The sequence below is a fragment of the Eulemur rufifrons genome, chromosome 11 (genome assembly GCF_041146395.1).
Source record: "Eulemur rufifrons isolate Redbay chromosome 11, OSU_ERuf_1, whole genome shotgun sequence".
Classification (NCBI taxonomy): Eukaryota; Metazoa; Chordata; class Mammalia; order Primates; family Lemuridae; genus Eulemur; species Eulemur rufifrons.
This window is the reverse complement of record NC_090993.1, coordinates 8,353,122-8,375,545: the sequence shown is the minus strand read 5'-3', so window position 1 is coordinate 8,375,545 and position 22,424 is coordinate 8,353,122. Positions and strand designations below refer to the sequence as shown.

At 39.1% G+C, this 22,424-nt stretch overlaps 1 protein-coding gene across 1 annotated transcript in view; it reads right to left on the bottom strand.

Moving 5' to 3' along the window:
* Positions 1-22,424, bottom strand: part of MAP3K21 (mitogen-activated protein kinase kinase kinase 21) — a 52,652-nt gene that overhangs the window by 24,399 nt on the left and 5,829 nt on the right. Inside the window, exons 2-4 of the mRNA XM_069484556.1 lie at positions 11,658-11,838; positions 6,248-6,396; positions 4,857-5,032 (exon numbers count right to left, since the gene is read on the bottom strand). Coding sequence (XP_069340657.1) covers positions 4,857-5,032; positions 6,248-6,396; positions 11,658-11,838 — 506 coding nt within the window. The remainder of the gene's footprint in view (positions 1-4,856; positions 5,033-6,247; positions 6,397-11,657; positions 11,839-22,424) is intronic.

Below are 22,424 nucleotides of genomic sequence, written 5' to 3'. Positions count from 1 at the left end.
AACTTGCAGTTCATTTCTTCCCCTGTCTATTTGAAAGTGGTCCCAGCACTAAAGGACAGCCTCTGCATTCCCCACCCCGCTCTGTGCTGTTTCTGTTCTTCCCATCCTGTGCTCAGATGTCCGGGTTCCCTGCGTTCACCTCCACCCTCCCTGGAAGGCCTCTGGGAACATGGAGATCACAGTCAGACGGAACTCTGTGGGCATGATTGGGACAGGGAAAAATGGGATTCGTATGTCTTGCTTATGAACTCTATGTATTTATTCATGATGTCATGGTCTTAGGTTGTATTTACCTGTTTTATTTATATGTGTGTGTGTATTTTTTTTTTTTTTTGAGACAAGGTCTCACTCCATCACTCAGGCTAGAGTGCAGTGGCGCCATAATAGCTCACTACAACCTTGAACTCCTGAGCTCATGTGATCCTCCTGCATCAACCTCCCAAGCAGCTGGGACTACAGGTGTGCACCACCAAGTGGGCCCAGCTAATTTTTTTATTTTTGGTAGAGACGGGGGTCTCACTATGTTGCCCAGACTGGTTTCAAACTCCTGGCCTCAAGCAATCCTCCCACCTCAGCTTCCCAAAGTGCTGAGATTACAGGCATGAGCCACTGTACCCGGCCTGTTTTAGATTTTTAAGCTTACAAAATACTGAAAAATCTAAGAGAATGGATTACTTATATATCTACTTTTTTTAAGAAGTGACTTTAGCAGCTTACATTTATCTTTTAATCATTTTAAATTATGAAATATTTAACATATTCTATAATTAGGGGGAATGACAAATACTTATGCCCTCACCATCAATACTTAATAGATGCTAAATTTTTACCATGTCTGTTTTAGGTTGGTCAAAGCCCCACGCGTATCACACTCTAATCCTATCTCCTCTCTTTTCAGATCTGTTCTTCTTAAGTTGGTGGGCATCCTTCCTCGGCCTGTACTTTTAGCCTTTTTATACACTTGAATGGTATTGTTTTGTGTTTTATAAATTTATATAAATGGTATATAATGTAACTATTCCTCTGCCACTCAGTTTTTTCCACCCAGTATTATGTCTAGATTTATTCACATGAGAACATGTTGCTAGAGTTCATTCATTTTAACTGCAGCAGCTCCTCAAATAATGTTTCATTCCACATTGTTTCGTTGTAACATCGATGATGAAACAAATCAACTGCTAGCTGGGGCCGCAGTCTGGGTGGAGGCTGCGTGTTCTCCCCACGTCTGCACGGGTTTCCTCTCTCATCTCAAGATGTGCTCGTTGGGTTCCTTGGTTCTGGTCTAAGTGAGTGTGGATGTGAGTGCCAACGCACCCTGCAATGGGATGGCGTCCCATGCAGGGCTGGTTCCTGCCTTGCACCCTGAGCTGCTGGGATGAGCTCTGGCCACCCTTGACCCTGAACTTAAATAATTGAGTCAATAATTTTCTTCCTTGTTTTTATTAATCTTTTAAAAAATGTGCGTATAGCTCACATTGATCTCAATGTTTACTATTAGAAGTGTTTTAGTTTTTATTTAAAAGTTTGCTAGATGTCTTTGGGACCAGAAATATTTCATAGGTACTTAACTCTTGTTTTGGTCAATTAGCCTATGGTAAAATCATTTTGTTCTATGTTGTTTAGAAGTCACAGTTTCTAAGAACCTATTGACAATGTCAGGTGAAGATTTACTGTATTGTACCAATTCCCATTGTATGAATATGCTATAATTTAGGCATCTATTCCCTTATTAATGGATATTGAGGTTGTTTCTAGCTTTTCACTATTACAAACACTGCTTAAGTGAACAATTTTAACCACGTTTCTTTGTGCATGTGTGTGTGTTTCTCAATAATCTATAACCAGAAGTTAAACAGCTCAGTTGTACGCCTCTCTTATATCATAAGATTCATAACAATGTATATACTTTTAAATAGAGTATTCACTTAAAACCATAATATTAATGACTTAGATAATTGCTAATATCTCTCAACTATTAAAATACATATCACGAGCATATTAACAAACTGTACTTAGGTTTATTTAATGTATTTATTTAATGCTTGTCCAGTGCTCAGGACTGTGTTCAATGCTGTAGATGCAAATGAACAAGAATGTAACAGCACAGCTCATGAACTTACTACCTAACAGAAAAGGCAGAGCAAGAACAAGTTAACAAGCAAAGACTAATCGAGTACGACATGCTACCGGTTTATCCAGCACAGCAGAGTAAGGGAGGGAGCCATCAGGAACTGGGAATGGAGGGGCTGCCACTCATGGGGTGGGGGCAGAAGCTAGGGAGGGAAGCAGGTTCTCAACAGAGAAGAACACGTGCAAAGGCCACAAGTCAGGAGCAAGACATCAATGGAACTGGGAGAAATTCAGCACGGCCGGGGACAGAGGCAGTGGAAAAGTGAGGCTAAGTGTGTAAGGAAACAGGAAGTGACTAAGGAAAAGAAGCGGGCTATGGAAGCAAAGCTGGTCACGTGCATTTTATAAGGAGGGGACATGTCAGGGGAGCGAGGCAGGATGCACAGTGCCCAATCAGGATGATGTGGCCACAGTGCTGGTGGGAACAGTAGGATCAGATGGGGAATCGCCACCGATGGTCTTCGTCACACGGAGGACCACAGGAAGCACAGCCAAAGACCCTTGAGACTGGGCACCTGGGAGAACAGTGATCCCATTACCACAAATAAGGAAGAGAATGAGGATGGCAGAGGGGGTGTGAGGAGGAGATTCTGACTCAATGTCCGGCTTGAAAGTGTTGCCAAGATACTACATCGAGCCCCTTTTTGAAACCTGTCAACAAGGTCCAAATCACTAGCCTGGCAATCAAAGGACCATTCAAGCGTACAGACTGCCCTATCCAATCTCTGAATCCTAAAATTCAGGCACTTTCCCCAGGACACAGCACATATTCAATATGTTTGCTGAAAAAAGTGTGTAACATTGAAACTCAACAATTTCCCCATAGACATGTTCTTAAATCATTTTGTGGGGTTTTTTTTGACAATAATGTGTATTTTCGGGAATGCCTATGACATACCTTGTGTTAATTTCCAATGTAGCAGGGTAACAGAAGATACTTGAAAATAGAGTTTGGGCATATGATGTCTTAGTATCATGCACAGTATTTTGTATATTAGCTCTGGAAATGATTATGCATATATGTAAACCACAATTTGTTATGTCCTCGTCTGTGTTTTCTTCTGGACTTCGGCTGGCTACCAGCCTTCAGTGTCATGGTCACTGTGAAAGTCCACAGATACAGCGCACGAGTCATGGTAGCTTTATCCTGGGAAAATGACTCTTAGCTATACCATAATTCCATGTTTCAACATCATAAATTGGAATAAGCGAATGGGACTCTTTATTTAAGCAAAGCAATATCCGTTTATCCAAAAAGAATTTTATTATTTTAGCAACACAAGTGTATGAGTTATAAAAATTCCTTCCTGGAAGTTTATATGACTTTATAAAGAGTGTCAATAATTTACAACGTTATACTTTTAACCAAGACATTTACTGCATGTACAACAGAAGAACTTAAACTATTGAACAAGCTTACACTTTCGATAACAAGAATGAACCTTGATTCATCAAAATGCTCAAGTATTACAAAAATATCTTCAAAAAAATAAATACTACTATTGTAACACAGAGACACGTTTTGAATTTGGAGTTCTTCATTGCTTATCTATGTATCTATCTATCTACCTATCTATTTATTTAGGGACAGAGTTTCACTGTGTCACCCTAGCTACAGTGTAGTGGTGTCATGATAGCTCACAGCAACCCCAATCTCCTGGGCTCAAGCGATCCTCCTGCCTCGGCCTCCCAAGTAGTTGGGACTACAGGTGCATGATACCACACCTGGCTAATTTTTCTATTTTTTGTAGAGATGGGGTCTTGCTCTTGCTCAGGCTGGTCTCAAACTCCTGACATCAAGTGATCTTCCCACCTCGGCTTCCCAGAGCACTTTCATTTGTCACCATCCAAAAGAGACCATGCTAACTCAACTCACTTCCCAACTAGTCTGCCTTCCAATTAGGGGTGTATTTACTTCTCCTATTTCACCTCATCTGCAGTATTAATAACATAACTGCAGCCTCTGTTTGTTTATAGGCTTGTTTCCTTCTTAAAATGTTGAAGCTAAGCACAGCTTCACTCACGTTAAAGCATTCAAAATATACACATTTTCCTGGTTTCTCCAACAAAGCACTGGCCTTGGAAATAAGAGGGGGGTGAACACGGAAGAACTCGCATAACAGACAGGCTTTCAAACGCATCGAAACAACTTGTAGACCTTGTACAAATTCTGATTTGCACAAACCAACTATATATAAAAAGACATCTTTGTGACAGTTAAACATGGACCAAGTATTATATAATTAGTTATTACTAAGGAGTTGCTGTTAATTTTTTTAACATAATAATGGCCAGAAAGTTTTTAAAAATTCTTACCAATTAGAGATGTATATTGAAGCATTTATGGGTAAAATGATACAAATCTAGGATTTGATTTAAAATACTCCAGTTAAAAAAAATGATAATGGGGAAAAGAGGACAAAAAAGATAAAATTATAACAATTGTGGCAGCTGGTTAATGCATACAATGGGTTTATGTTATTCTCTCTCCTTTTTTTTTTTTTTACATTTAAAAATTCCCCTAACAAAAGGTTTTTCCTCCAATTATACATTTTGAGTATACATCTGTTTTGTTTTTGTTTTGCTTTGAACCTGAAGGGAAAGCAAGAATCAAAAAATACTGATATCTGAAAATATTTTATAATCATGCCAACAGTACTTTTGGCTCATACTTCCCCAATCTTCATCAATGGAGTATATTACGCGATTAAAAATCCCTCTCTCACCTTTTCCTTTGTTCTTAACTCATCGAACATGTGTTGAATTTCCAGTTTCCAGTCATCTTGCATGGAATGAAAAGACTCTTGAGGCATTTCCGTCATCACGGCCCCTTCAATAGCGGTCAGCTGTTCCAGAATTAAGGCAAACGATGGACGAATGTGAGGGTCTTGTTCCCAGCATTCTGAAATAAGCAAGAATCACATTAATCCCGCCTCTCAGCCTGGCTCAGATTACCTCCAAGCCATCAGAATGTCTAAGCAATGTTTTACACTCAAATGTATTTCAACTTAACATTTGTCATTCTAAACCAGAAGCCTATGTGTATGGTGTCTGTTCCTGAAGATTTCAAGCATCTATTGGTAATATTTTGAATAATTTATTTTACAGTCTCCATGTCAAAGGCATGCATAATAATTACTGTAAGATAAGGCTACTGTTATCTATATTATACCACATTTAATAAACAGATGTGTGTTTCCCATACCTTACCAGGAACTCTGTGTTTCAGGGGCCTACGCCACCATGACCAGATGATAAAGAGTCATGTAACTCAAACCAAGAAAACCAACATCTCTAAAATTTACAATCACAAGAGAAGTTCTAAGAAATAGCCTAATAATGAAGTAAGGTGACTTGCTGCTTACAAGAAGAGTTGGGTAACATTTTTTTTTCTTTTTTTTTTTGAGATAGGTTCTTGCTCTGTTGCCCAGGCTGGAGTGCAGTGGCATCACCACAGCTCACTGCAACCTCAAATTCCTGGGCTCAAGCAATTCTTCTGCCTCAGCCTCCTGAGGAGCTGGGACTGCAAGCATGTAGCACCATGACTGGCTAATTTTTTTATTTTTTTTGAAAGACAGGGTCTTGCTCTTGCTCAGACTGGTCTTAAACTCCTGGCCTCAAGTGATCTTCCCAGCTCGGCCTCCCGAAGTGCTAGGATTACAGGTGCGAGCCACCACACCTGGCTTAGGTAACAATTTTTAAAAGATAAGGATCAAATAGACAAGGTCACCACATGCTGGTTAAGACTGTAAAGCATTTTTGATCATCAAGTCACCTTTAAGACAGCATATTTGGAGCCAATTCAATACTGCGTTTGAACTCTACTAGTGTACTTGGTGGAAACTTTATTACCACTCAGTTGAATTTTATACATAAATGAGTCACCGATAAAAATGGATTGTTTTTCTATTACTTTGCTCATCAAAACTTCCTCTGATGTTTTAGATCAGAGACTAGGTTTCTAATGCTTAAAATAGTATGGTTACTTAAAAGTAATGGAAAATTAGAATCACAGAAATTGCTTTTATGGTTAAAAAATGAGGTGGTTCTAACAAGCGATTCTCCTTGCCCCTCCCCACCTCCCCCAGGCACACAAAAACAAAGGCTGCACGGATACCTTTCATGAGCTTGGCGAACGGCTCAGGGCAGGTGGATGGAATTGGCAAAGTGAGCTTATTGACTGCTACCCCGTAAGCCACAGCGAGGCCATCGATGCCCCGATAGGGGACTTCTCCCGTGAGCAGCTCCCACAGCAGAACTCCATAGCTAGAAAGCAAGGTTTGCACACCGTTCAGTGGATGACACGGTGTCAATATGGTGTGAATATGCCCATCCCCTCCTCCCCTTCCCACCTGCCAGACACCAGATGAATGTTACTTCCATATTTGAACGTAAGTGTTGATGAATTAGAGGGTGAGTACATGTGGTGCTGATTTTTTTTTTTTTTTTTTTTGGAGACAGAGTCTCACTCTGTTGCCCAGGCTAGAGTGAGTGCCGTGGCGTCAGCCTAGCTCACAGCAACCTCAAACTCCTGAGCTCAAGCGATCCTCCTGTCTCAGCCTCCCGAGTAGCTGGGACTACAGGCATGCACCACCATGCCCGGCTAATTTTTTCTATATATATTTTTAGCTGTCCATATAATTTCTTTCTATTTTTAGTAGAGATGAGGTCTTGCTCTTGCTCAGGCTGGTCTCGAACTCCTGAGCTCAAACGATCCGCCCACCTCAGCCTCCCAGAGTGCTAGGATTACAGGCGTGAGCCACCACACCCGGCCCTGATTTTTAATTAACTCTCCTATAAAATAATAGTGGTATCTGCTCTACCATCTCAAAACATTGTTTTATTTAAATAAAAACACATATAATATATAGAAAGTAGCAATTATAAAAAAACAGTGCAATAACTGTTAGCTATTAAGTTGGAATCAATATTTTTCAAAGCTTATCTGGGTTTTTTGATAATTTCTTTACAATTATCTATATTATGATTCATTAGAAGAGGCACCTTTATAACTTCAAGAATAAGTAAGTAGACTTAACTTACAAACCACTCAACAAAAATCACCTCAGAGCAGGGGACCAAAAAATTCTTACACAGAATCATTGAAAATTGTCTAAATTCAAAGAAATGCTCATGAACAAACAACAAAACTAAAACAAAGAATAACAACAATATAACTTTCTTCTTGAAGTTTCGGGGAATGAACAATCCAGGATAGGTCATTTTTCTAGAGAGAAGAGGACTTACCCTATGAAAAACCAATGTGAAAAATGGAACTATTTCGATGGAACTATTTCTCAGTGTCGTACGTATTTTTCTGTTCTCTGAAAGTGGATGGTACATTGAAACCCTCCCCTGAGAACTCAAGGAGCATCAGGGCTGTGGTCCCAGGAGCTACAGATCTCAGTGCTGGACCCAGAGTCTGTTTCTTACTAGTTTTACAACTCTGAGCTAATTTCCTAACTTCTCATGGTTTGGCTACTTAATCTATAAAACCAGGGTAAGGATACGAGCTGTAAAAGTTAGATGACAGTATCTAAGTGCATTGGACAGAAGGGAGGGGAAGAGAAAGTGATCAGGAAATACACAATCACCAGTCCTTAGCACTGCAAGGTAAAGCGATGATTTTTGAATGAAATTATTTTTATGGGAATATTATAAAAAGAGATTCTATAGCAATGGTATGTGTAATTCAGAGAGATGATCTTCCCTGCCCTGACCCATCGTGACAACCTACAATACGCTTTCATACAGGAACGTGTTCTGGGGCTGTGAGGGATGTTTGGCCCTACAACTAGGTGGCTTAGTCCTTTGCATAGTACAGTCAGCCTTCCACATCCCTGGATTCAAACAACCACGGACTGAAAGTATTCGGAAAAAAAAAAAAAATAAAAGCAATACGATAAAAAATAATACATAATTATAAAAATACAGCATAACTATTATCAAACCATTTACATTGTAGTAGGTATTACAAGTAATCTGGAGAACACAAAGTATATGGGAGGGTGTGTGTAGGTTATATACAAATACTACAGCATCTTATATCAGGGACTTGAGCTAATCAGAAGAGGGGTGAGGGATGCCAAGCTGGAAACAGTAAAAAATGGCAGCTGAAAGCAAAAGGTGACAGGAAGAAAAACACATTAAATAGAGTTGTCCCTTGGTATCCTCTGCTTTTAATGAAAATCAGACCATCCAGCTTTGTAAAGAAATAGGTTTTTGAGAGGTTACCGCTCCAGTGAGTTGATGTACTTGAAGACCCATATCTAGGGGATGGTTTTAGAAGCTTTTTTTGGGCTTACTTCCTGGTTTTCCTCTCTGTTTACAATAGATACAAAAGACCAGGTTGCCATAAAGCAGGATTGTACGGCATCCATCTTCCTTGTAATTATATGGCTTATAACAGAAGCGCACAAAAGGAAACCGTTACAGTCTTAAGATACATTATTTTGAATGTAGAATTGATTTATGGTATATTTTAATAGTTTTTCCAAGTCCTGAAGTATAATTTGTTAAAAGGATAGCCAATTTCACTTCTATAATTTGATATTTTCATACAGTTAGAAAATTACTATAATTAAATCAATGAAAACACACTTGATGCTTTATAAAAACACAAGTGCTAGACTCCACCAGAAGACAGTCTGATTCATTAAAGAATGAGGCTCGAGCATTTGTATATTTCAAACTGGCCCTAAAACACTACAGAGTCCCTGGCTCAAGCAAATCAGCAAGAGAAAAATAAAACAACCCCATAAAATAGTGGGCCAAAGACATGAACAGAAGCCTTTTCAAAAGAAGATAGACTAATGCCCAATAAACATACGAAAAAATGCTCAATGTCACTAATCGTCAGAGAAATGCAAATCAAAACCACAGTGAGATATCACCTAATCCCAGTGAGAATGGCTTTTATCAAAAAGTCCCAAAACAACAGATGCTGGCATGGATGCAGAGAGAAAGGAACACTTACATACTGTTGGTGGGACTGCAAACTAGTACAACCTTTATGGAAAACAGTATGGAGATTCCTCAAAGAACTAAAAGTGGAACTACCATTTGTTCTAGCAACCCCACTACTGGGTATTTACCCAAAGGAAAAAAAGTCGTATTATCAAAAAGACACTTGCACTAGAATGTTTATTGCAGTAAAATTCACAATCACAAAGATGTGGAATCAACCCAAGTGCCCATCAATTCATGAGTGGATTAATAAAATGTGGTATATGTACACCATTGAGTACTACTACTCAGCCATGAAAAATAAATGAATTAATACCTTTTGCAACAATCTGGATGGAACTGGAGACCATTCTCTTAAGTGAAGTATCGCAGGAATGGAAAAACAAACACCACATGTACTCACTATTAAATTGGAACTAACCGATCAGCACTCACGTGCACAGAGGGAAGCAAAACTCAATGAAAATCGAGCAGATGAGAGGGGAGAGAAGGGGATGGGTAAAATCCTACCTAACAGGAAAATGTACACTATCTGGGTGATGGGCACACTTATAACTTTGATTCAAGCAGTACAAAAGCAATCCATGTAACTAAAACATTTGTACTTCTGTAATATTCTGGAAAAAAAAAAAAAAAAGAAGAAGATGAAGAAAATCACGAATATGGCTCTCTCCCAAAGATGATAACCATTGTTGATCTTTGGTTTGTGTAAACATAGTTGTAAATATGTGTATGTACAATAGGACACAAACTGTTTTATAAGCCATTCAAACTATTTTCAGTTAAAAGTATTTTATAAATCTGTTTTCATGTCAATACATCATTATTTTCTGTTTCCACATGGAATTCTGTTTAAATTTAACATACTGTATTTAATAAATTACCCATTAATGGGGATTTGAGACAGTTAAAAAAAGTTATAAGTGGAACAACTGAATCGTATTTTAATTGTGGAGGATAAGCTTTAAATGTAAAGCAATTTTATGGAACTTTTACTGAGGGGTCCCTACTGCTAACTTCATGTGTGAATTTGAGGCAGTAAACAATTTTTTTTGCTCATGAATTTGGAAGCCAAACAGATCTGGGTTCAAACAGAGATTCTGCCACTAACTGGAAATGGACTCCTTGGCCAAATGACACCTCCTCTCTCAGTTTTCTTTTATGTAACAAAAAAAAAAGTGTAATTTTAACCATAAGGAGATACCACTTCACACCCATAAAGATGGCTGGAAACAAAACGTCATGTAACACGTGTTGAAGAGGAAGTGGAGAAATCACAACGCTTATGTGCTACTGGTGGAATGAAAATGGTGCGGTTACTTTGGAAAACAGGCTGGTAGCTGCTCAAACCATTAAACATAGAATTGTCACATGGCCCAGCAATTTCACTGCTCCTAGGTACATACCCCAGAACACTGGAAACACCTGTCCTCACAAAAACCTGGACACTATTGTTTGTAGTGGTATCATTCACAATATCCAAAAAGTGCAAACAGCCCCAACGTGCATTTGCAGACGAATGGGTAAACAAAATGTGGTCTGTCCCTACCATGGAATTTTACTCAGTCATAAAAAGGAATGAAGTATCGATATAGGTTGTTACATGGATGAACCTCGAAACATGCTCAGTGAAAGAAGTCAGTCACAAAGGAACAAATCATTGTAATATTCTATTAATGTGAAATGCCCAGGGTAAGCAAATCTAAAGGTACAAATGCAGATGAGTGGTTGCCTAGGGCTGAGAGGGAAGGGGGTCTTGGGGGTGATAGGTAAGGAGTACAGGTTTTCTTTTTGGGATAATGAACATGTTCTAAAATTAACAGTGGTGATGAATACACAACTCTATTAATATATTATACTAGAAGCTATTGAATTGTACAGTTTAAATGGGTGAACTGTGTGACATGTGAATTATATCTCAACAAAGCTGATAAAAACAACAGAAAAAACTGGAATTTGAATACCTGCCACATAGGATTTTATGAGCATTAAATAAAGGCAAGTAAACTCTAGGTGCATTGTAACTATTAAACAGAGTGATTTTTCTTTGTTGTTCTGCTATTGTTAGCATCTTCATCCCCCTAATGAGAAATAGCTGAATGGAAAATCAAGATAACCTGGTGATCCATTTGGGTACAGCTCTCCATCTTCAAACTTTAACTTTTAGATAATACCATTTATAAAGTGATTGGTCTAAATATTTTTCTCAAACTCCTTCCACGCTAATACTGTTTGTGAACCACCGGGAATCAAAAGTTTGCTTAAAATGAAAATTTACTTTTATTTACTGGCAGACCTTAGAAAATCTTGGCATTAGTATTAACTCAAATTATAATCAGTTTAAATCAAACTTCAGATTTAACAAGAAGGTTCTCCTACCAAATGGAATCATATGACAACACATAAAATCACCTGTTCCGTTGTCATGACTATCTTGATCAAAACCATAAAACGTTCTTCAAAACGGCCTGTACTATTCATGTTCAGAATTTCTACTGAATACTTGGGGATTCACTCAAATACAGCACAGCAAGCATTTTCTGCAGAAGTTCCCTGCTCACCTCCAGATGTCGCTTCCCTTAGAAAACAAGGAAGACTTGATAACTTCGGGGGCCATCCAGGCGTAGGTGCCTGCTGCGCTCATTTTGGTGGTCCTGTGCCATTCCCTCGCTAACCCAAAATCTGTGATCTTCAAGGTTTTGTTGCAGACGTCATCATGCTCTATCTTCTCCAGCAGCAAAACTAAAGTAAAATCAAAGGTGGAATATTTTCATGTTCTTGCAATTCTTTCAGTTACAATTTTTCTATGGCATGTAAAACACAATCGTCACTGTAGCTGGCAGAGTCAATGAGAATGAACTTGTATTTTGCCATTTTATCTTAATTACTGGATGCATATCATTACCTTGAGCAGGTCATTTGTGCCTGAAGTTGCAAATTTTTTTAAAAATCCACATACACAATTCAACTTAGTGCTCTTTTATGAGTATGTCTCTTTCTGAGAAAGTAAATGATTTCTCAGGGCAAGAAACATTTACTGAGATGTCACAGGGAGGATCAGAAGTCTGTGGAAGTTTACCTGACATGAAAAAATATATATATTGTTTACTTCTAAGAAATTCCTTCTTGATCTAAGTGCAGAGTTTTTTCTACTGAATATATTACCGAATATTGCAATTAGATGATATATTACCATAGCTCATTACTATCAAATGTTATCTTAAATTTGCAAAATGCTTATAGATACTTTAACTCATGAAGACAACATAGGAGGTATAATTGCTTTACTGAAGCTTGAAATATAGCAAAAATTAAAAACTTTAGAGAAACCCCATCCAGTTGCTGGTTTCCCCAGCCCCAGCCTTCTGACAACGTAGAGAATACACAAGAGAAGTTTTAAGAGTAGAGCTGGTGCCAGCGTCTGTCCTGGACTCCCCTGTAACTCTGCGGCTCCAATCAATGTGCTCTCAATCGCTCCCCATCTGCACCCGCCCTGCCCAGCACCCTCGTTCCTCTCTCCCTTTGGCTGATGTTCCTCTGCCTATAACTGAGCAGAAATGTTCCCTGGGTTCCATGAGGCTCTAATGCAGCTGGGTGCAGCCACCCTCCCCTCTCTAATCCATTTTATATCTCACCACGAACATACTCTTCTTCCTAAAAGTGTCATGGCATTCTTTTACCTTTTAAACCCTCCATGAACAAACTACCAGCCTATGCAAGAACATGCATGAGTCTCAAAACCATTATGGTAAAGTGAAAGAAGCCATACATGAAAGGTTCCATCTCTGATTCCAGGGGACATTGTGGTAACGGAACTAGAGGGCCAGAAACCGGATCAGTGGTTGCCAGAGGCATTGGGGGGTGATGGAAATTCTGTATCTTAATGGTGGTGGTGGTGGTTACAGGTTTGTATACACCTGTCAACTCTCATCGAACTGTACACTCTCAAAGAGGGTAAATTTTACTGTGTGTAAATTAGACCTCAATAAACCTGCATTAGAAAAAAAAAAAAAAAAAAGCTTCACGGTTTCTCATAACTAAGGGACAATGCCCACACTCCTAAACCTGGGCAATCATGAGCCTGGGCATTTGCACAGCAACCTGTATTTCAAACTGCACCTCATTCTTCTAGAGGTGAGCTTCCTCCGCTTAAGCCAAGCTTACCATCCAGCTCAAATACCATCTTCTTAGTGAAACCTTCCAGATTCCCCTAAGCAAAAGAAATCACTCCATGCTCTATACTCACATGAGGTTCATGTCTCAATTACAGCATTTAGGAAGCCCAGTGTACTATAATTATTTGGTTTTATCTCTGACTCCTCTGCTAGAATGTGCGCTCTGCGTGAGAGAGTTGGGGGGAGAGGAGGTAGACAGGGAGGGACATGTTCAATTCGCCTTCCTATTCTTACGCCCACTCCGCTGAGTCTGATTCAGACTAGGTGCTTAACGTCTATGGAAGAAATAAATAAATCCTGAACGGAACACGCATACTCTTATCTTTGTACTTTGCTTGTGCCATTGCCATCTTTTTTGGAAATAGTAACACATTAATAGAAGAGTCACTAACAAGTACAAAGTGTTCACTATATGCCTTCCACTTTACACGCATGATTTCATTCAATCCTCACAAAAATCCCAAGAGATAGGTCTTCATGATCAGAGGAGAATAAGTACCAAAAAAACCAACTGGCAAAGCAAATCCACTGAAACAGTAACACAAATACAAATAGGGTGTGTGTGGGGGGGGGGAGGGGACTTACTCAGATTTTATCTTGAAAAATAAAATGAAAATAAGTTTATTTCATCTTTGTGCAGGAAATGACATTTTTGTCATAATTGTGCTAGCAACCATGTGCTATTTCTTAGAAGGGAAAAAAACAAAACAAGTATGTGAGGCTCTTTAGAATAAATTACCCAAACAAAATCAGACAATGGCATAAGCTATGACATTTGTCATGTCTGCCTCTCAAATGTAATCAGAAAGAGGGCCATTGTTCCGAATGTTAGTTTTAGTAATAATTTAACATTTACTGAGTATATTCTATTTGTCAGATAGGCATTTTAATCATATAACCCACACCACGATGCTATAGGTGATACTATCATTTCCACTTCGTACATAAGGAAACTGAGGCACAGAGATGTTGAGTCATCTATCCAAGGTCACACGGCTAAGGAGTGGTGAACTCAAGCAGTCGGACTCCAGAGCCCATGGTCTTCGCCATTATCTACGATGCTTAGTTGACGGGTTTTATCAATTTTTCACAAAAGCTTTCTTTGTCCTCTGGAAATCTCTCTCTGTTGAGGTGCCCATTCTCCTCCTTTTTGATTTCCTGCCATTGGTCAATTATCAACTCATCTAAGTAGAGTGGGTGTTAGCATAATGATGAACTGCGTGCACTCTAGGGCCAGACTGCTTGGTTTGGGTCCCTTGTGCTTCTGTTTCCTTGGGAATCGTGAGAGCACCTACATCGTAAGGCTGTAGTGAAGAGTCCATGAATGTGTGTGCCGAGCTCTGAACAGCACCTGAGAGATAGCAAGCGCTCCATAAGGATTCCCCACCCCAACACACACACCCCTTTATCAATGGGTTCAAAGGCGTTTTTAGCCAGTCTGCAAAATCATATTCATGGACTTCAGGAAATCCTGCATTTTCACAAGGCTCGGAATTTCACAAGAGATTTGAATTTTATTTGAATCGTATTGTCAAAGTTTTACAATATTAGTCATAAGAGTTACTGCAATTGGTGGAAAGAAATACTAGGTTTAAACATGGAGGGTTATTGGAGTACAGACTTACTAGATAAGTAATCGATACCAATTAAATGTGGTGTCATGATTCTTCCCCCATGTGATCCTGTAACTGAGATTTCGAGAGCAAGGACCCTCTGTCCTACTCTAACATCCACTATGGAGATGACGAATCGGATTTAGAGTGGTCACATGAGCATGGTGACACACCTGGTAAAGAGCCAGGCCAAATGCCACCATCCTTTCCCACTCTTAGTCTCAATGCCATACCACATAAGGAGGGAGGGGGGAGGGAGAGACCACTCCCATGTGGAATAGCCTTTCATTCTTTCTGTCCATTTATACTGTGCCTATTTTTCCAGGACCTGCTTCCTTAGGAAAAACTCCTGAGCATCCCACAAACCTGTGAACTATTTTATCTTCCCTATCATTCATTACCCATACATTACACTGTTTTGTCAGTCACCTTTTTACCTAAGACTTCTCTATCTAGTAGTAATTTATGTGCAAGCAACTTAATCTCAGCAGCCACATTTATGGCTTTCTCTGAATCCCCCAGATCCCCTAACACAGTACCTTGTACATCACAGTGTTCCATGGAATAGTTTTTGGTAATGATAATCATCACTAATTCTAATAATAAGGATATTGCCTACCATTTACTGATCCTGTGCTAGGCAGAGTTGTTTCCACTCATGTAATATTTCATTTGGTTCTCACTAGTCAATGAGGTGAGAACATAACCTCTAGTTTACAGCCTAAAAATATTATCCAAGATCAAAAGCTAAACCATAGAGCTGGGGTTCACCCCTACCCCTCTTGTGGGCTACCCACAAAGCTATCAGTTATAACCAGGGGGCAAGACGACTGGAACTCTCATTTTGTATACGGATTAAGAGATTAATTTCTGAGTGTTCCTTCTACATCAGCTAAAGGTCTACTTATTTCTTAGTCCTTACTGCTCATGAATATCAAGAACAATAAACACCTATTAGAAAAGAGATTTAGACCTTTTAATCCTTTAAAACCTTATATACTTAAGCCACAGAAATGAAAGCGGAAGCAAACAAATATAGATAAATTAGTTTGCTTTTCATCAGCTGCATTATGTTTTTCCCTTTGTAATGCTATTAATTTCACTTTTAAACAATAATTGTTCCTATCGCCAAGACCCCTAATTAATTAATGATCAAAATGGCTCACGGTTCTGTAAAGCTTCGTTTCCAAAGCACTTCTATATACATTATCTCTTCCTTTTTATAAACGTCCAGGTAGGAAGGCATGAGGAAGGGCTGATTAAAACAGGCCTCAGAGCAAGTCCCTGTCCTGGCCCACACCACAGACCGCAGGTGAGGGCTGGCAGCCCCCAAGATGCAAAGACCAAAGAAAGGCTGCTCCAAAAATGAACAAAAACAACTAAAAGTGAAGACTAAAAACTAAATATTTAAATATTTTAAAACTAACTTCATTTCTAAAGAAACGTGATGGCAGCCTGTGATATTAGCAGACTTCGTGATAGTTTAGAACCCCAGCCCTTCCCCGGGTCCAAAGTTTCCATAGGAACCAAGTGTCTCCACCCTGGGAAGACAAAGTTAAAATAACACTCTGAATGTCAAACATTTCGGGTGCCCTGAAAGGCCCATTGTTCTGGATTGTGTTTCAGAGGTGTTCAGCAGAATTCCTGAAATACCTTATCTTTCGGGCAACGTGACCGAAACCAGAAATAGCCCCATCTCACGACAGGTACCATGGGCACCGCTGCCAGGTTTCAGCCCACGGACACAAGGTTGGCAGCCGACCTCTGCTTCCTGTCGTCCAAGCAGGAAGGACCACAGCACACAAGCCGTCCACCAAATTTTAATGTACAAACCAGGTAAATCAGCAATTTTGGCCACAGAAATGATAAATGCTTGTTGGTAACCTAGCAACTCAGCACCCTTTCCAGCGACTTCAGAAAAGATTTTTGACCCTCGTCTGCCTCATTCTTTAACAATTGGCCTTTACAACCTGTACTTAACCTACTTATTCAACCATGAGGCACCTGATTTTTTTCAGCTCCTTTGAAGTTTCACATTGGTATTTTCAGAATTATAATATATAATGTATATTTTTTTTTTACAAGAAAGCAATCACAATGTACTCCATTTTCTCAACATTGATGGGCTCACTGTGTCCAAATGCCACTGAATGAGAAATGGGTTTCAATTAATCTTTAACTAGGACTACATCAACCAAAAAAAGTCATGAGCAAGAAAACAAGTTGAGAAAAGCAACAATGTGAAAGATACTTACAAAAAACTCGATGAATTTCAACCCTGAAAACAATCAATCATTCATATGAAATAAATGATAACTTTCTAAATTTACCATAGAGCACGGAATATTTCTCACATTTCTTCCACTCATTTCCCCAGTGGCACCACAGCCTCTCCCCCCCACTCACTTCCCAGCCTATGGGGTAAAGGCCAAACTTTCACCTTGACCTTGAAGTGCCTTGAAGTCCCTTCTCTATCCCATGCTACATGACCTTTCCAGCTCTTCTTGTACTCTCCAACATGAACCCTATATTCTAACAATTCCACGTGCCATTTCCAAAAACTATGACTTGTCCCTTTCTGTCTCCTCACCTCCCTGGGCCTCCTTCCAGAACACCTTCCCCTTTCGCCCCCTGTCAAATCCACACTTTCCACTCGATCAGGGCACGAGCACTGGACTCTTCTGGGCCACCCCCGTGCCATTAACTGTGAGGCCACTTACAAGTCTGGTGGCCTTTGGAATCTTCCTGCTCCACTATTAAATGGTCTATAAATAACATCTTCCCGTTGCCTTTCTTTATAACCTCAGCTAGAAGTTCTCTGCAATTTCTAATATACTCAGCTTGTACTACTTCCATTAAACTTAAATATGTCTTATCTTCCTTGTTACAATTTCATCTCTCTTATTAAACTGCAAGCAGCTTGAGGACAGAATTTGTGCCTAATTAATCTACTTACTTACAGCAAGTAGCAGTTTTATATGCCCAAGTGTTTGTTGAATGAATAAGTAAATGAATAACGAATACTCTAAGGGGAAGAATAAATATAAAGAAGATAATTATTGTAAGTTTTTCATGTTCAGTCAGCTGCTAATAATAGAAAGTTAACTCACCTCTCCCCTCCTTAAAAAGTATAAGGGTATTGGGCAATTAAGAAATGAAGACTTTAAAAACTAATTATAGCAAAACAGTTATTTGAATGTCGATCTCTAAGTGGCATTTCATACAGGGGCTCATTCTTCCCCAAAACACTTTCTTCAGTGGCCTCCAGAGAGTCACCCTCTCTTGGTTTTCCTTCACTTCTAGCTGTTCCTGGTTCCTCATTATCTCCCTGACCTCTACGGACCAGGGATCTTCAGGGCTCAGGCCTTGGACCTCTGTCTGGTCTTTTCTATCTACACTCACTCCCTAGATAAGCTCAGCCAGACTCCGAGCTTTAAATACTTTCCCATAGTGGTGACTTCCAATTTCATATCTCCACCTTGGTTCTCTTCATCTAGTTTCAGAACTGCTGCCAACGTAATCCTGTTAACATAGAAATCAGCTCTTCTGTTCAAATCCCTCCTGTGTCACAGGGAAAGTCAAAGACGGTGCGGGACCTCCGGGACCCTGCATGGTTTGAGCCACCCCACTTCTCCCGCACATCCTGCTGTCCTGTCCTCCTTTATTCTTCTCCAGGCACACTGACCTCCCGTTTCAGGAATCTAGCGATTTCTCCTCCCTCTAACAAGCATGTTCTTCGCCAGATAACCCACTTCCTCACTTCTTCAGACTGTGCTGAAAATCCACCTTTTCTGTAGAGCCTCCCTTAGACACACGGTCTAAAACTTCAGCTGCTCACCCAACATTTCCATCCTCCTTTGCAACTTTAGTTTTCATACTAAGCATTGACCATTATCTAACATACTATGTATTTTATTATTTATTTTGCTTAATGTCTGTCTTGCCCATTAGAATGTAAGTTCCATAAGGAGAGGCATTTTTGTCTGCTTTGTTCACTACTGAATACCAAGAGACTAGGAGAGTTTCTAGCACATACTATACAACCGATAAATAGGAATCATGCCTGTAATCCAAGCACTTCTTCAGGAGGCCAAGGTGGGAGGATCGTTTGGGGCCAGGAGCTTGCGACTACCCTGGACAACATAGTGAGACCCCATTTAAAAAAAATTTTTTAAAAACTAGCTGGACACCTGTAGTCCCAGCTACTCAGGAGACTGAGGTTGGGAAGATTGCTTGAGCCCAGGAGTTCAAGGTTACAATGAGCTATGGTAACGCCACTGCACTCCAGCCTGGGTGACAGAGTGAGACTCTGTCTCTTAAAAAGAAAAAAATAAAACATAAGTATCATATAAATGAATGAATTAGCTTACTAAACACAAGAAGACAGACCTTTGTACATAAAATACAGACATGGTCAGTTAAAATAGAGTTTTACCTTGTTCATATACCAAAATAAAAACCACCTTTCATGGGGCAAGCCTTTTCATAGACATAAAATACTCAGTTTTAATTGAGAAAACTTCTTACATTTCATTCTAGGCCTAAATTTCTATCACCTTGATATTTTAACAGTCAAGGTACATAATAAAGCAATCTGAGGCAGGAATCTTCCATAATATTCTACTCTAATACATTAGGAAGAAAGTAACATATATAACATATATTAGAAAGTGACATATTTGATATAACAATGCAATATTTGCCGAAAACCTGAAACAAAGTAAATCACTTAACATCACATTAAGCCAAATCTTCAGAAATAATAATTCAAACACCCTATATTGAAATCAAGATACTCCCCCCCAATGGCATGTGATTTGCCTTTTTTTCCCCAATAGCTTAAAAAATGCACAAACTAATCTTGAACTGTGGTAGCAAAACAGTCACACTAGCAACGTAATACTTTATGCCTCCTCCTTGACCCACCTTATCAACCCAAGTTACAAGCAGACCTGCCAAAGCATGCAGATCTCAGCACTCCTACAGAGAACAAAGCTCAGGACTGTTTCCTCATAGTGCTGGCTGGCTGGAATCAACCTACTTAGACAAATTAAAAAGACCCTTACCCCCAGCCAAGATGAATAAATATATGATTGCTTGAATAGCACATTTTGCTGAATGAATGATAGTAATAATGTCCTTATGTTATACAGAGTTACAGAAAACATGAGTTCACACACAAAAAGTGAGGAAAAATTTAAAGCACTTAAACTGTTTCTAAACAAAATATAAAAATGAATGTAGCCACCAGCTCACATTTAGATATTGTTTTACAGTTTATTAAATGCTTTCATTTTTTTTTCTACTTTAGAGAATTTATTAAATATTTGGACATAGACCAGGATTTGGCAAACTACAGCCCGTGGGCCAAATCTGGCACAATGCCTCGTTTGTAAATAAAGTTTTATTGGAACACTGCCGCACTCATTTGTTTACATGTTGTCATGTATGTTTTTGGCTACAATGGCAGAGGGGAATAGCTGCAGAGACCACATGGCATGCAAAGCTAAAAATGTTTACTATCTGGCCCTTTACAGGAAAAGGTTGCTAACCCCAGACATACACTATCTCATTTAATCCTCACATCACCCTATATTAAGAAAGCCAGGGCCCACAGCTCAAATCTATTACCACAATAACACTACTTGCCTCCCAACATCAGAGAGACAAGTGCTCTAAGATGTTCCTTTTCCCAAGGTCCTGTGCCAGCATAAGTCAGTCACACTCCCACCTGGCACACTGTATGACCAACCATACATTTGTCATCAATTAACTTGATTTGGATACGGTCTGTGGCCATGGAAGAGTTCCAGGATCAACCCAGATAACCCATGAGAAGGAATCTACAAATCTGATCCTTTGAACTGTAGTTTTAAAATTTGGCTCTGCACCTGAATCATTTGGAAGCTTTAAAAAAAAAAATAATAATAATATATATATATATATATATACAGCTACATCAACAGCTAAGATGGATTAATGGATGAATAAGCATTAGATCTCTGTTAAGTCAAATTAGTAAACTGTTAACGGTATAATCTAGGTGATAGGTATAGGTGTTCCCTTAAAATTCTTTCAATTCTGTATATTTCAAGATTCAAACTAAAACATTAGAAAAGAAATTCATTGCTTGTTTACAACTAAGGTCCACTGAATCAGAATATCCAAAAATGAGATAGGGAATTTTATTTTTTAAAAGCTCATGGGGAGATTCTGATGCCACATAAAGTGTGGAAACTACTGCTATACAAAGTGTCATTCTCCATCAACAGAAATAATCCTTTAGCCTAGTGGTTCTCAAAGTACGCCCCAGGGATCCCTGGGGTTCCATAAGATGGCAACAGATTGAAAACACAAGCAGATATGAACATCAATCTGTCTTCTTTTAAAGTCTAGTATTAAAGTGAGCTTCAAAAGTGTAAAGCAATGCCACCCTCCTCACTAAATTTGTTTTGGAAAATATTGGTGTTTTTTTCCTATTAAAAATGCTATGTTAACATGTAAGGGGCCTGTTGTTATTTTTATATCATTAAATATTTTTAACATTTATCATTTTAAATTTCTAATATGATAAATGTCAACTGGTATAACCCACATAGACGAAAGCTCTTTGGGGTCCTGAGATCCAATATTTGAGAAATGTTAATCCAGGTAATATATGAAGAGGATAAAAGCTCAAGTTCTGGGATCAGAGGTCCTGGATTCAATTCGTAGCACTAACCCCTGACAAGCTGAATGATTCTGGCGATGTCAATTAATCTTTGGCTTCAGTTTCTTCATCTGTAAAATGGGGATAATACCTACCTCAAAAGGTTGCTATGAGGAATAAATGAGGATAAACTTTGAGTAGTGCCCAGCACCTAGTAAGCTCTAAATAAATGCTAACTGTTGCTCTTGTCACTATTAATGTTATTTAGATAAAAGCCCTTAAGATGAAGCAATATTTGGAGATGAATTTTAAAAACTAAATTCACACTGACTCAGGGTCAACTATTCAAATTTAAGGCTCAGCCTCCAAAATAAAACCACCATAGTCCTCCCAGCTTCCCCAGGAACCCTGTAGGCCACTAAAATTCCTTCATCAGGGTGCACACCCACCTTTTGGGAGCCCCTCAACTCCCTTAGAGGGTTTGGGGACAGCTGGGGTTAAAAACCATCAGCCTGACATGGTAAATCTAGCCAATATTTTTTAATTCTAGAGGGAGTTAGAAATCCGAGAGAGAAAGTGATCTCAATGAACTCACTAAACAAATTGTGGTTACAAAAACTAGGCTCCAATAGTAAATGTTGAACCGTGTCCGTCAAACCAAGAAGCAAATTATTTTAGCTTTTATTACTGCCATTCTGGCAACCTAGGGTAGTACAGTTGTAAAGCAAATGATCCCAAGCTTTTATTTTTTTCTTTGTAGATGTTTATCTTCTAGCAGCAGATCATACTACTCTCCTCCTCAGTAACTTTCAAAGGCTCTCCGTTGCCTATTAAATAGTACACGTCTTAGCAGGACATCCAAGGCACTCACTGCCTTGCCACATGCTAAAT